At 31.6% G+C, this 11962-nt stretch overlaps 2 protein-coding genes across 2 annotated transcripts; both read right to left on the reverse strand.

Moving 5' to 3' along the window:
• Window positions 1-380: 380 nt before the first annotated feature.
• Window positions 381-3117, reverse strand: LOC144573360 (noroxomaritidine/norcraugsodine reductase-like). The gene is made up of 5 exons (XM_078323126.1): window positions 2895-3117; window positions 2533-2740; window positions 1943-2159; window positions 814-920; window positions 381-717 (listed from the first exon to the last, which is right to left on the reverse strand). The coding sequence occupies exons 1-5, from the start codon at window positions 2972-2974 to the stop codon at window positions 538-540; spliced, it is 792 nt and encodes a 263-aa protein (XP_078179252.1). The 5' UTR covers window positions 2975-3117; the 3' UTR covers window positions 381-537.
• Window positions 381-8280, reverse strand: LOC144573350 (noroxomaritidine/norcraugsodine reductase-like). Its single transcript, XM_078323114.1, has 6 exons — window positions 8095-8280; window positions 7686-7893; window positions 7059-7275; window positions 6576-6682; window positions 6262-6471; window positions 381-504 (listed from the first exon to the last, which is right to left on the reverse strand). Exons 1-5 carry the CDS (start codon window positions 8172-8174, stop codon window positions 6292-6294), a joined length of 792 nt encoding a protein of 263 aa, XP_078179240.1. The 5' UTR covers window positions 8175-8280; the 3' UTR covers window positions 381-504; window positions 6262-6291.
• Between the last annotated feature and the right edge of the window lie 3682 nt (window positions 8281-11962).

An 11962-nucleotide genomic window follows, 5' to 3' on the forward strand; every position in this document is an offset into this window, starting at 1 on the left:
ACTATGGTTTTTCTTCCTGAAAAAACAATTCACAGAACAAAACACGGGCAGATGGAAATTTGTAAGAATGGAAATTAGAACTTCAAGATCTTAATATATGCTAAGGGATTATGCATCTCGTTATCATGGGTTGTTAAATTGATTTGATTTGAAGGTCCCTTAAATTATTTGTGGCGATAAGCACAACTAGAAGATGAGAATTGGGAGAGGAGGCGGTATTAACAAGTAACCAGTATTGTTACTTTTGATAATGACCTGATTAATGTGTCATAATTATTTTTCTAGATATTTTGGTTACGACACGACACACTACGTATCCCAAATCATGACGTGAGTAGTTATGACACTATACGAATTCACATCCTAGGAGAATCACAAAATTATCCATCTTTTTAATTATTTCAAATACCAAACAGCTCTCATACAATTATTTCAGTAGTGCATCTACTCAACAAGAACACACAATAAATTAAACAAAAAGTCAAATTCCTGATAGGTTTCCAACTTATATAAAATAATTAGGTATAATTGTCTTAGTTACTTCACATTGCCGTTAATGGAGCGGCCACCATCAACGGCAACGATTTGCCCGTTGATGTAAGAAGCAGCCGGCATGCAAAGGAACGCCACGAGATTTGCGACCTCCTCGGGCTGGCCGGCCCGACCTTGAGGAATAGCGGCGAGTTGCTTTGCCTTGATGTTTTCATCATCAAGCACCTGCACATAATATAATGTGATTATTTCAGTTCAAAGGAATAATTAAAGTTTGTACATAATATATAGAATTAATGACATGAAAATTTATTTGCTTACTGGTTTCATTAGAGGGGTGTCGATCGCGCCAGGTGCAACAGCATTGCATCGGATGTTATCCTTTGCCCATTCACAGGCCAAGCTCTTGGTCAGTTGGTTCATCGCTCCTGACACAAAAATTGAGTTTATAAATATATATATTTGTACGAACTGGAATTTTGAATTGAGCTTCTAATCTTTTATCTTAATTTCGCTGGTTATTTATTTTTTTGTTTCTTCTTGTCATCAAGCTAAGATATCAATAATTTTCATTTATTCGTTCCCTTCAATTTAATTTCCTCTTTTAATTATTTTAAAATGCAAAGAGGATGATAAAGGTCAGACTATGAGTATAATGCAATTTGAGACATATCAGTTCAATTCATCGTGCAAAAAAAACTGAATATCAACTTATCATAACCAATTATTGTGATTTGAAGGACATAATAGGGTCTACACTGGTCATTTCCATAGGGGCTAACCTCTATGCTTGGAACAAGGATCAGTTCAAGTGACGGTGAGGACACTTCCAATGGGAATAAATCTGCTGCGATCCGAATTAGATGAACAGTACCCCGAATTAGATGAACAGTATCCTGAAATCCCTGCTTTTCCAAATCTAACCGTTCAATTTTTTCTGTGCACCCATCTCGAAATAGCTAGTTTGTTTGTGCACGCATCTCAAAACAAATTGACAGTTAGATTTAGGAAAGCAAGGATTTCAGGATATTGTTCATCTATTTCGGATCGCAGCAGATTTATTCCCCACTTCCAATGGTGATTCTGATAGTGGCTACAACTCCTCATTAATGACTGTTGCAGTTTCTTAAAATTTTAGGGTCTTTTATGCTTATTTTCCTTGTTTTGTCATATATTGGTATGTTAGGTATGTTCTACATATGTGATGTTATATGTTCTGGAGATTGCTTGGATGTATCAGGTTTTGTTATTTGTTTTTGGATGTTTTAGTGGTATTTGTCAATACCAGGTGATCGCTTTGGTATCTGGTACCAGTCTGTTGGTACCGGCAAACAATGTATGGAATTTTCATTTTAATGGAAATCAGTGGATGATTCCACTTCTTTCAAAAAAGAAAAAAAAAAAAAAAAAACTTATCATAAACAATTACTAGGAAGTAGAAATGCACTACCTTTAGTAGCACAATAGAGAGAGAGGTACTCGATGCCGAGTAAACTAGCTATAGCAGAGATGAAAATAACACTGCCGCCACCAGAGGCCTTGAGAAGAGGATGTGCGAGTTGGGTAAAGTGGAATGCTGATTCAAAATTTGTTGCCATCAGAAACGAGTATTCCTTTTCTGTTATTTGCTCTGCAGCTTTTGCGGAAGCGGTCCCTGCATTATTTACCTATACATACAAGATATAAGCATTGATATAAATAGAGGATAGGATGCAAAACTCGTTAATATAAAATTTTAGTATAACACTATACATGGAATATTAGTTGTTATTATGGAATATCAGTTTTTATTAGGTAACGAAATAAGGATCAATGATCGTATGTGACCAAGGACATGATCTTCTTTCTTTAAATTTGATTTTATGTTAATTTTGTTTTCATATGAGCTAAAAAAAGAAGTTCGCAGTGAGAAAAACTCACCAAATTGTAACAAAAAATTATTCAGTTTTTGGCTTCAGTACAGTTTTTACCAGCAAAACTCGCAACTTATTCAAAATCACTCATTTGAAAAGGGAGAAATTTTTTTATTGATCGACTTACAAGGATTGTGAGCCTTCCCTGAAAAACTGATTTGACGGTGTCCATTAGCTTCTCTCTTTCAGCTCGAGACGACACATCACAGACTGAACCAGTGACTTTTAATTTCTTCTCCTTCCACTCTTGCAGACACTTGTTTAGTTCTATTTCATTCCTAGAGCAAGTGTGCACAGTTGTTCCTAATGTTGCCAGTTCTTCTACTATTGCGTACCTGCACAATACCAGATTTGTGGTTATAAAAAAAATACTGATCATGTTGATATACATACATTTGCAATTTTTGAATATGCAACAAGTTTAAATATATATATCCCTTTTGCAATATTTATATTTTCTTGTAATAGTGAAGGAATAGCATATCTTACCCAATTCCTTTGGTACCACCAGTGACCAGGGCAGTTTCATTAGCAAGTAACCATTTGTTGTACCTCTCTCTGTTTTCCATGATTTGCAAATGCTTTTGTGATACTTTTCTCTGTTTTACAAAGATATGAGAATTCTTTTTCGCCTAAATGGATGTAAGATATAGAAGCTATGTGGGGTGCATAACTGCATATATATTACAAGGTTAAAAATCGCTAGTCATGGAAGTAATTCCATTTCGCTTTCAATATTACTTTTCCTCCAAGAAATAATGCCTTGTATCTTTCAAAGCGTCGGCAGCGTCAAACTTGGCAGCCCCTGCCAAACATTTCCAAAGAAGACGAAAGCATGGATAGCGAAAGTTAATTAGTTCGCTACAATAATCGTTGTGCATTCAAAGGTACAAAACACGAAGATTGAATTGATTTTTTATATCTTGTAGAAAACAAATTAAGCCTCAACTTATAATTTTTTTCAGCATCACTACATTCATTTTGGGAGGAACAAGGTTAATGATAAAAGTTTCCCAATTTAGATTTATATTTCAAAGCATTTTTTCTTTTAGTGAAGAAAAAAGTTTAGATTTATATTTCAAAGTATTTTTTCTTTTAGTGAAGAAAAAAGTTTACAATTCGTCGTCTATTATATCCACTTCATAATATAAACACAAATACCTAGATTCCAAAATACAAATGCCAAAATAAAAAAAAAAACGAGGATAAGAAATTACCAATAATTTGATGAATGTTTTAAAAATTTATTATATGGTAGCACAAGCTTGAAATCTAAATAATAATTATAATATCTGAAGTCAGATGGCACAATGTCATACAGAGAAAAAATATATATTTTTTTAATAGAACTCTTTTTAATCATTTTAATGAAACAAGCATCTTATGCGTGATTTTTATAAAAATAGCTTTCACCGATCTCTAGAATCGGTGTAGCAAGAAAACCATTTTCCGCACCAATCCTAGGGATCGGTGGAGAAAATTGTTTTCTTGCTACACTGATCCTAGGGATCGATGGAGGCTATTTTTATAACAATCCTGTGCACCGTGCTTGTTCTGTTAAAAGAGTTCTATTTAAAAAAAATCGAGAAAAAAGTGCAAACTAATTTGGATTAATTGTCTAAGTAGATTCTATAATTAAGTCTGTATAAAATTCTTTTAATAACTCAATTTTATCAATTGTTATTAAAATTATTGAAGCATGAATATTTTTATTGAATTTTATATTTTTGTATTTTAAAGATATAATTTTATAAAACCAGAATCTATATTTTTTTATTAAAGAGTCCTGATACACTCTCAATATCTTTTAGATGCCATTTTTTGAGAATTAAACCCATGTCTTTAGTAAGAAAAAAAAATGGGTCTTTGGAACATAGACGAGAACTGATGTCACTGCACTAAGTTCGCGATTCTAAATCAGAATAATTAGTGAACTAGTTTTTGATATAGTTACAAAACAATGTTTTTCATATAAAATATTGCATTTTTCAAAATTTAAATAATATATTTTGTAAATATTAAAAGGCTGGATAATTTTAAGTCAAACTTGGAAAAAATAAAATCCAAATATACTTTTACTAAGAAGGCTCCTTATAATTAATTGGATTGTCAGACACCACCTGATCAACAGGCCTTCTTACAAATATTTTAATTTGGGCTCTAACATCACTAATCAATCATGCCTCTCACTAATAGTGAGACAGTCAGGTATATATAGGCCCTTCTCCAAATGCAATATCATATGAAGTTCTTTCATACATATATTATACATTTAACTATCAGGTTATATAATTTATACCATTCAAAGGGAAATCTATTCCAATTAAAAATACTCTTGTTGGCCTTAATTAACTATCAGGTTATATAACAACAGCACTTACCATCATAGTCACATAACTCGCGTTTTATTCGTTTGTTTGATGTTTTCGAACTGAACTCCGAATAAAACGCAAAAAAACTTCTAATACATTTTATTCGCGAATAAAACACGAGTCACGAATTATTCGCGAGAAAAACACGAATTTTTTTTGGTTTTTTGGTTTGCTTCTTTATTATACGTACCGAATCATTTATTCCTGAATTATACCCAAATTATATCTAAATTATGAATATTTGATCCCCTTGAACTGAATCCGAACTATTCGTTTGTCACTATGCTTACCACTAGGAGAAGAGGAGAAAAAAGGAAAACAAAAAGTTGGTCGCAAAAAAATCACAGTTATTTTTGTTAATCGGAGAATTGGATATAATAGTCACGTCATGATCAGACACGACTTCATCACTGCATAGTACACGTATTAGCAGTGTTTTAATAATCGATTCTTATTCGGTATTTGAAAAGCCACCGCATATTGCATATACGGTATGCGTCTGCATATTCGGATTTATATATTCGGATTTTCAAATGACAAGTTATAGGTATTAACTCTAATAAACATAGATAACCATTACAAATAAATATAAATAAAATATAATATAAGTTAGAACAAGGTAACAACCCACAGTACAAATTACAAAACTACAAATAAGCATAAATAAAACATAAGTTCAAACTTAAATAAATTAAATCATAACTTATTCGGTTCTTATTCGGATTCTTATTCTATATTTGAAAAAATTCAGCTGAATAGATAATATGCAAAAAAAATGTAGCCGAATATTCGAAACCGAATATTGGACTGAATACTCATTTTCTATTTGGATTCCAAACGAATACAAATATTCGGCTGACTAAACCGACTTTTAAAACACTGCATATTAGTTATGCGGCATGACTTATGTGTTGTATGCCGTAATTATCAACTGAACTTAAAGAACGATGTAGTACGATACGAGAATTGATATGATCACATTATAACACAACACGGAACATGATCAAACATAATTATATATGACAAAAATAACATAAATTTATTCCATTAGTTATTTCAAATAATAATTCAAGTTTCAGAATAAATTTATTCTTTTAGACATAATTTTCTTACAATATTATTTCTGTATTTTTACATTTATTATAATTTTCCTTGTATTTTTTTTTTATAATTTTGCCTTATTTTAAGTAATTTCAAATTCGAAATAAATAGTTAAACGTCATCAAACGTTACTAATATAATCAACAACCTTATGCTGTGATCAACGTGATTAATATACCATAACTATTTTACAAGATATTTTAGTCACGACACAGCGCATGACGTATCCCAAATGACGACACGATACAAATTTACATCCTACCGGTGAAGTACAAATTTATCCAAATTTTAATTATTTCAAACACCAAACAGTACTACACATACAGTTATTTCAATAGCCCATCTCCTCAACAAGAAGACATAATAAACCACAAAATCTCCACTTAAATAAAATAATTAGGTAATTGTCTTAATTACTTCACATTGCCGTTAATGGAGCGGCCACCATCAACGGCAACGACTTGCCCGGTGATGTAAGAAGCAGCCGGCATGCAAAGGAATGCCACAAGAGTTGCAACCTCCTCAGGCTGGCCGGCACGACCTTGAGGAATAACGGCGAGTTGCTTTGCCTTGTGGTTCTCATCATCAAGCACCTGAACATAATATAATGTGATTATTTCAGTTCAAAGGAATAATTAATTAAAGTTTGTACATAATATATAGAATTAATGACTCGAATATTTATTTGCATATATACTGGTTTCATTAGAGGGGTGTCGATAGCTCCGGGTGCAACGGCATTGCATCGGATGTTATCCTTTGCCCATTCACAGGCCAAGCTCTTGGTCAGTTGGTTTATCGCTCCTGACACAAAATTAAGCTTATATATTCTTAGACGAACTCGAATTTTGGATTGAGCTTCTAATCTTATATCTTGATTTTGCTGTTATTTTTTATTTCTTCTTGTCATGCTAAGACATCGATAATTTTTGTTCATTCTTTCTCTTGATCAATTTGCTTTCCTCTTCTAGACTTTTGAGTTTCACCAAATAATGCAATTTGAGATATATCAGTTCAATTAATCGTGCAAAAAAAAAAATTAAACTCAAAACTCAGCAAAAACATTTAGTGAAAATCATTTTACAGTATTCAGTTTTCTGATAGCAATTATAATTCGCAAAATGTTGCATGTACACTCCATCGAACTGGTATTTAGAAATTACGACTAGGGATACACTACCTTTAGTAGCACAATAGAGAGAGAGGTACTCGATGCCGAGTAAACTAGCCATAGATGAGTTGAAAACAACACTGCCACCACCGGAGGCCTTTAGAAGAGGATGCGCAAGTTGAGATAAGTGGAATGCAGATTCAAGATTTGTTGCCATCAGAAATGAATATTCCTTTTCTGTTATTTGCTCTGCAGCTTTTATGAAACCGGTCCCTGCATTATTTACCTATACATAATAGATATATACAAGCATTGATATAAAAGGAGGATAGGATGCAAAATTCATTAATATAAAATTTTAGTACAATGCTATACTTGATATATTAGTTGTTCTTGATGCCAGTTTTTATTAATTACCGAAATAAAAATCAATGTTTGCATGTGACCAGCAGCACTATCTTCTTTCTTTGATTTTAAATTTATATTAATTTTGCTTCATATGATCTAGTTTGCAGTTTGATAAAAGAGGAGGATTGTGATAGGCATGGCGATTTTTTATGGAAATGAAACCCTCACCTCTGGTTGTAACAAAAAAGTATGAAATTTTCGGCTTCAGTAGCATTTTTACCAGCAAAACTGCTTTATTCAAAATCACTCATTTGAAAAGGGAGCAAAACATTTTACTGATAGACTTACAAGGATTGTAAGCCTTCCCTGGAAAACTGATTTCACGGTGTCCATTAGCTTTTCTCTTTCAGCTCGAGACGACACATCACAGACTGAACCAGTGATTTTTAGTTTCTTGTCCTTCCACTCTTGCAAACACTTATTTAGTTCGATTTCATTCCTAGAGCAAGTGTGCACAGTTGCTCCTAATGCTGCCAGTTCTTCTACTATTGCATACCTGCACAATACCAGATTTGTGGTTATTCAAAAAAAAAAAAAAAAAAAAATACCGATCATGTTGATATACATACATTTGTAATTTTTGAAAATGCAAAAAGTATATAGGAAACAAACCCAGTTACTACAAAAGAATAGTTTGAATATATCCCTTTTGCAATGTTTATATTGACTATAAATATGAAGGAATAGCATATCATACCCAATTCCTTTGGTACCACCAGTGACCAGAGCAGTTTCATTGGCAAGTGACCATTTGTTGTACCTCTCTCCGTTTTCCATGATTTGCAATTGTTCTTGTGATACTTTTATCTGTGTTATAAAGATATGAGAATTCTATTTCGCCTAAATGGGTGTTAGATATAGAAGCTATGGTGCATTTTACAAGGTAAAAAAATATCTCCCCCTTTAAGCCAAATGTTTGCTCATTTACGGTGGTTGCAGTGTACAAATTTGTGACCTACCTAACTCGTAAACCGGTCATGACTTTTCCGGGTAAATATTTTAACAGAGCAATTTTAGCTTCATGCAGTGGACAAATCATATACAGTGCTGTTTTGATTCTATAGTCCAGCTGCATGAAGCCAAAAATGCTCTGTTAAAATCTCTGACCACTTTTACAGTTTTACCTCTTACCAGTAGTCCAGTACCATCCTGTAATTAATGACACATTCAAAGTTCTGACATCGATCCTTTCCTTGAGGTCTTGAGGATGACAAATAGAAACTAGCCAAATGGAAATATCCCATTTTGAATTCAAAATATTTCTTAATTTCTGATGCTACCACTTAATTAAATTGTTTAATTACCAGCAGAATAAATCGTATGAACCATTCGATTTTAGATCGAATCACCGGAGTAGCAGGCATTTTGTTCTACCTGGATTTTGAGAACTACTAAACCATTTGATATTTGTCGTATTTAGTCAGGAAATAAATCTGCTGCGATTCCAAAGGATCGCAGGGTTCGTGATTCTAATATCAACCGTTTATATATTTTGAGAGTTGTGTACAAAAGCTAACTTTTTTTGAAATTCCTGCGTTCCAATAAATAAATGGTTGAAATTAGAATCACAGACCCTGCGATCTTTTAGAATTGTAGCAGATTTGCTTTCATTTAATCATGTTTTGCACGTTGCGGAGCCAGAAAATTTAGATTGAAGAGTTAGAACTTAAAAATAAAATATATGGCAAATAGAATTTGAATTTAAAGTTTTTAAACTACAAAATAAAACTTCAACCACAGTTAAAGAAAGAATGGTAATTTTTTAGGAGAAAAAGTGAGAACAATTTTGGTATTGAAAAAAATCCAAACAATACTTGAATAAATTTTTATTTCAATTTGTTTTGGAATTTTTTTTTGCCAAATAATACTTATATATTTTTTTTTCTGTTAACCTGAAATTTTTCCACTGTGAACAGATAATCAAGACAAAATTAGAATGTTGGAATTATTTAGTATTCTTTGCATAATTTTTTTTATAAAATCTAGCTAAATATAAATGAAAACCGAAATTAGGTGTTTTCTTAATGCAAAACATTACTAATTAGAAATAAAAAAAATTATAATATAAAAAAAAAACTAAAAGCTGACCGGTTGAGTGAGTTTCTATATCTTAAAAACTAATTCATGTGAGTTTATATTTAAATTTTGTTTTATCTTTTATTTTTTAAAAGGTAATCAATTATAATAAAATGTATGTACTTATAATTTTGATTTGTAATATCGATGGTAATAATGCTCACCATTTCCGTTCGAATCATTAGATATAATTTGATAGAGCATATCTTATATAGAAAATGGTATTTGTTACTTACTGAAGGACGGAAAATAGAGAATGCATTTTTAAGTCATGTGAAATGAATGTGATGTATATATTACGTCTAATACTTGATTTTAATTTCAATACGAGTCCCACCAATTTTTATTTTTCTTGCTCACAGTTGTTATTAAATAAAATAAATAATGTCAGGTCCATAATTTGATCTACTACTATTCACTTAACCTATGCGCGTATAGTGCAAGTCCAATACATGGGCTCTAGACCTCTAGTTTGGTTTATATAATTTACAATTTATTGCACGGAGTCACGGAGATGATATAACTTATGCGAATTACATGCAGGGCGAACCTACATGGTCTAGATGTTTTCTTTGAATTTTAGTGGAAATTGAGACGTTCCGATCAACTTTTTTTTCTTATGAATTTTTTTTCTCCACTTTGAATGTTTAATTTGTAATTCGGGTTAAATTTAGAGTTAAAATTAAAATATTTTTTTTGAATTATTGATTGGTAATTAGAATTATATGTTAGAAAAATAAAAAATTACAAGTGAGAGTATTAAAAAGTATAAGTTAAAAGTGAACCATTGAAAAATTGATAGGCCATTTAAATCGAACCGATCCATTGAAACATGTAATTAGATACTCGATAAAAAACAATGCTTAGTCAGAGTATTAAAAAATCGATCCATTTAAACTGAACCATTAGAAGAAATATTTTACTAATATCCGCTTAAATTACATGTTAATTTTATACAAACATAACTGGCCTATCAAAAGTTGATTCACATATTCTACTAGTAAGTAATAACCATACATATAGAACCAACAGAACCGGACAGATATTGCAATTTTGGTCTTAAATTTTATTGCTAGATCCAATTTTAATTCCATTTTGGAAATTATTTTCACCTAGCTAATATTGCATTGTTATATTTGTTGTTGTTGTAAAGATAATGTTACAATTCTAGAGCCCAAATATTGTACGGTCCCAGTTTATAGGGGTATTCAAACAGTTCAGTTTCTTTGGTTTTTAACCGAACCGAAGATTTTTGGTTTCAATGGTTTAGTTTAAATGGATCGATTTGGTTGAAGTCTGAAATTATTTTGGTTTAAATGGATCGGTTCGGTTTCGATTTTTCAAAACCGACTAAATAGAACCGATCGAATTATAATAGTTCAAGTATGGTTTATATTTTATTTGATTCAATCATCGTTTTCTTCTTTTCATTTTAATTTGTATATTTTAGAACATCTACATATTTTATAGGAAATTGAATCATGTGTGTACTATTATACTAATATTTCTTAATGTATTGAATTTTGACTATTTGAAATTTAATCTCTCTTATTCAATTCAACCAAACAAACTGAAATTTAATTCGGTTTAAATGGTTCGGTTATTATTCGATTGGTCATTTTAATTTAGTTGGTTCATTCGGTGTTTAAAACTAAAAAAAAATGGTTTGCCAATTTTATTTCGGTTTCAACCAAACCGACCAGTTGAACACCCCTACCAGCTATCACTTTGTATATCACGTATATGAAAGTTATTTAATTTTATTTTGATGTATGAATCTTCTGTTGTTTTAATTGCTGGTAATTTTTGAAGTTTCAAGTGCATTGCTAGTAAGGATTATGATTCAGAATTTATTATTCAATAATATCTTGTATTTTGTCATTTGGAATATTGGAGGGTTGTTATTGTCAACTGACAAACTTGTTAGCATTTGTTTGTTTACATCATTACACGTTTCTAATGCTTTTATGTAAGATTTTATGCATGTTCCAAATTGTTTGGCAATTTGTTCGATATACTGTTATTAATAGTCTCATCTTGTTGAATTTGAAATTCTGGACGTGATTCTGAACCAATTAATTATTTGAAAGCTTGATGAACTTCAACTTAATAGTTTCAGCTATGTTGAATATTTAATCATTTTTTTTTTGTCAATTTGTACCGATTGTTTAAAGTTTCAGCTTGTGAAAGTTCTAATAGTTTCATCAATCTGTACCGATTTTTTAACAGTTTCAGTTTGTGGAATTTGTCCGATAAATGTTGTTAATTGTTATTGTTTTACAAGACAAAACAACCATCATATGCCGCTTCACGCATGCAAGATGTTTGCTCAAATTCCCAAATGAATCTAGATGGATCTGACCAATGCATCACCGTCTCCATCAATGATCCTGGCCATCATTTCCATGCTATCTTTGACCTGGCGTCCCGGCCAGACTGTGCTACATGGAGTTGGACTGCCATGTGCACGCTCAGCGCTGTTTTGTTTG

The sequence above is a fragment of the Carex rostrata genome, chromosome 2 (genome assembly GCF_964058835.1).
Source record: "Carex rostrata chromosome 2, lpCarRost1.2, whole genome shotgun sequence".
NCBI classification, from domain to species: Eukaryota; Viridiplantae; Streptophyta; class Magnoliopsida; order Poales; family Cyperaceae; genus Carex; species Carex rostrata.

Coding starts and splice junctions, on each gene's coding strand:
- LOC144573360 (XM_078323126.1), bottom strand. CDS start 2,974: ATGGAAAACAGAGAGAGGTACAACAAATGGTTACTTGCTAATGAAACT. Junction 2,160..2,532: donor AGGGAAGGCTCACAATCCTT/GTAAGTCGATCA, acceptor TTGTATGTATAG/GTAAATAATGCAGGGACCGC. Junction 921..1,942: donor TCTCTATTGTGCTACTAAAG/GTAGTGCATTTC, acceptor TTTTTGTGTCAG/GAGCGATGAACCAACTGACC.
- LOC144573350 (XM_078323114.1), bottom strand. CDS start 8,174: ATGGAAAACGGAGAGAGGTACAACAAATGGTCACTTGCCAATGAAACT. Junction 7,276..7,685: donor AGGGAAGGCTTACAATCCTT/GTAAGTCTATCA, acceptor TATTATGTATAG/GTAAATAATGCAGGGACCGG. Junction 6,472..6,575: donor ACACCCCTCTAATGAAACCA/GTATATATGCAA, acceptor TATTATGTTCAG/GTGCTTGATGATGAGAACCA.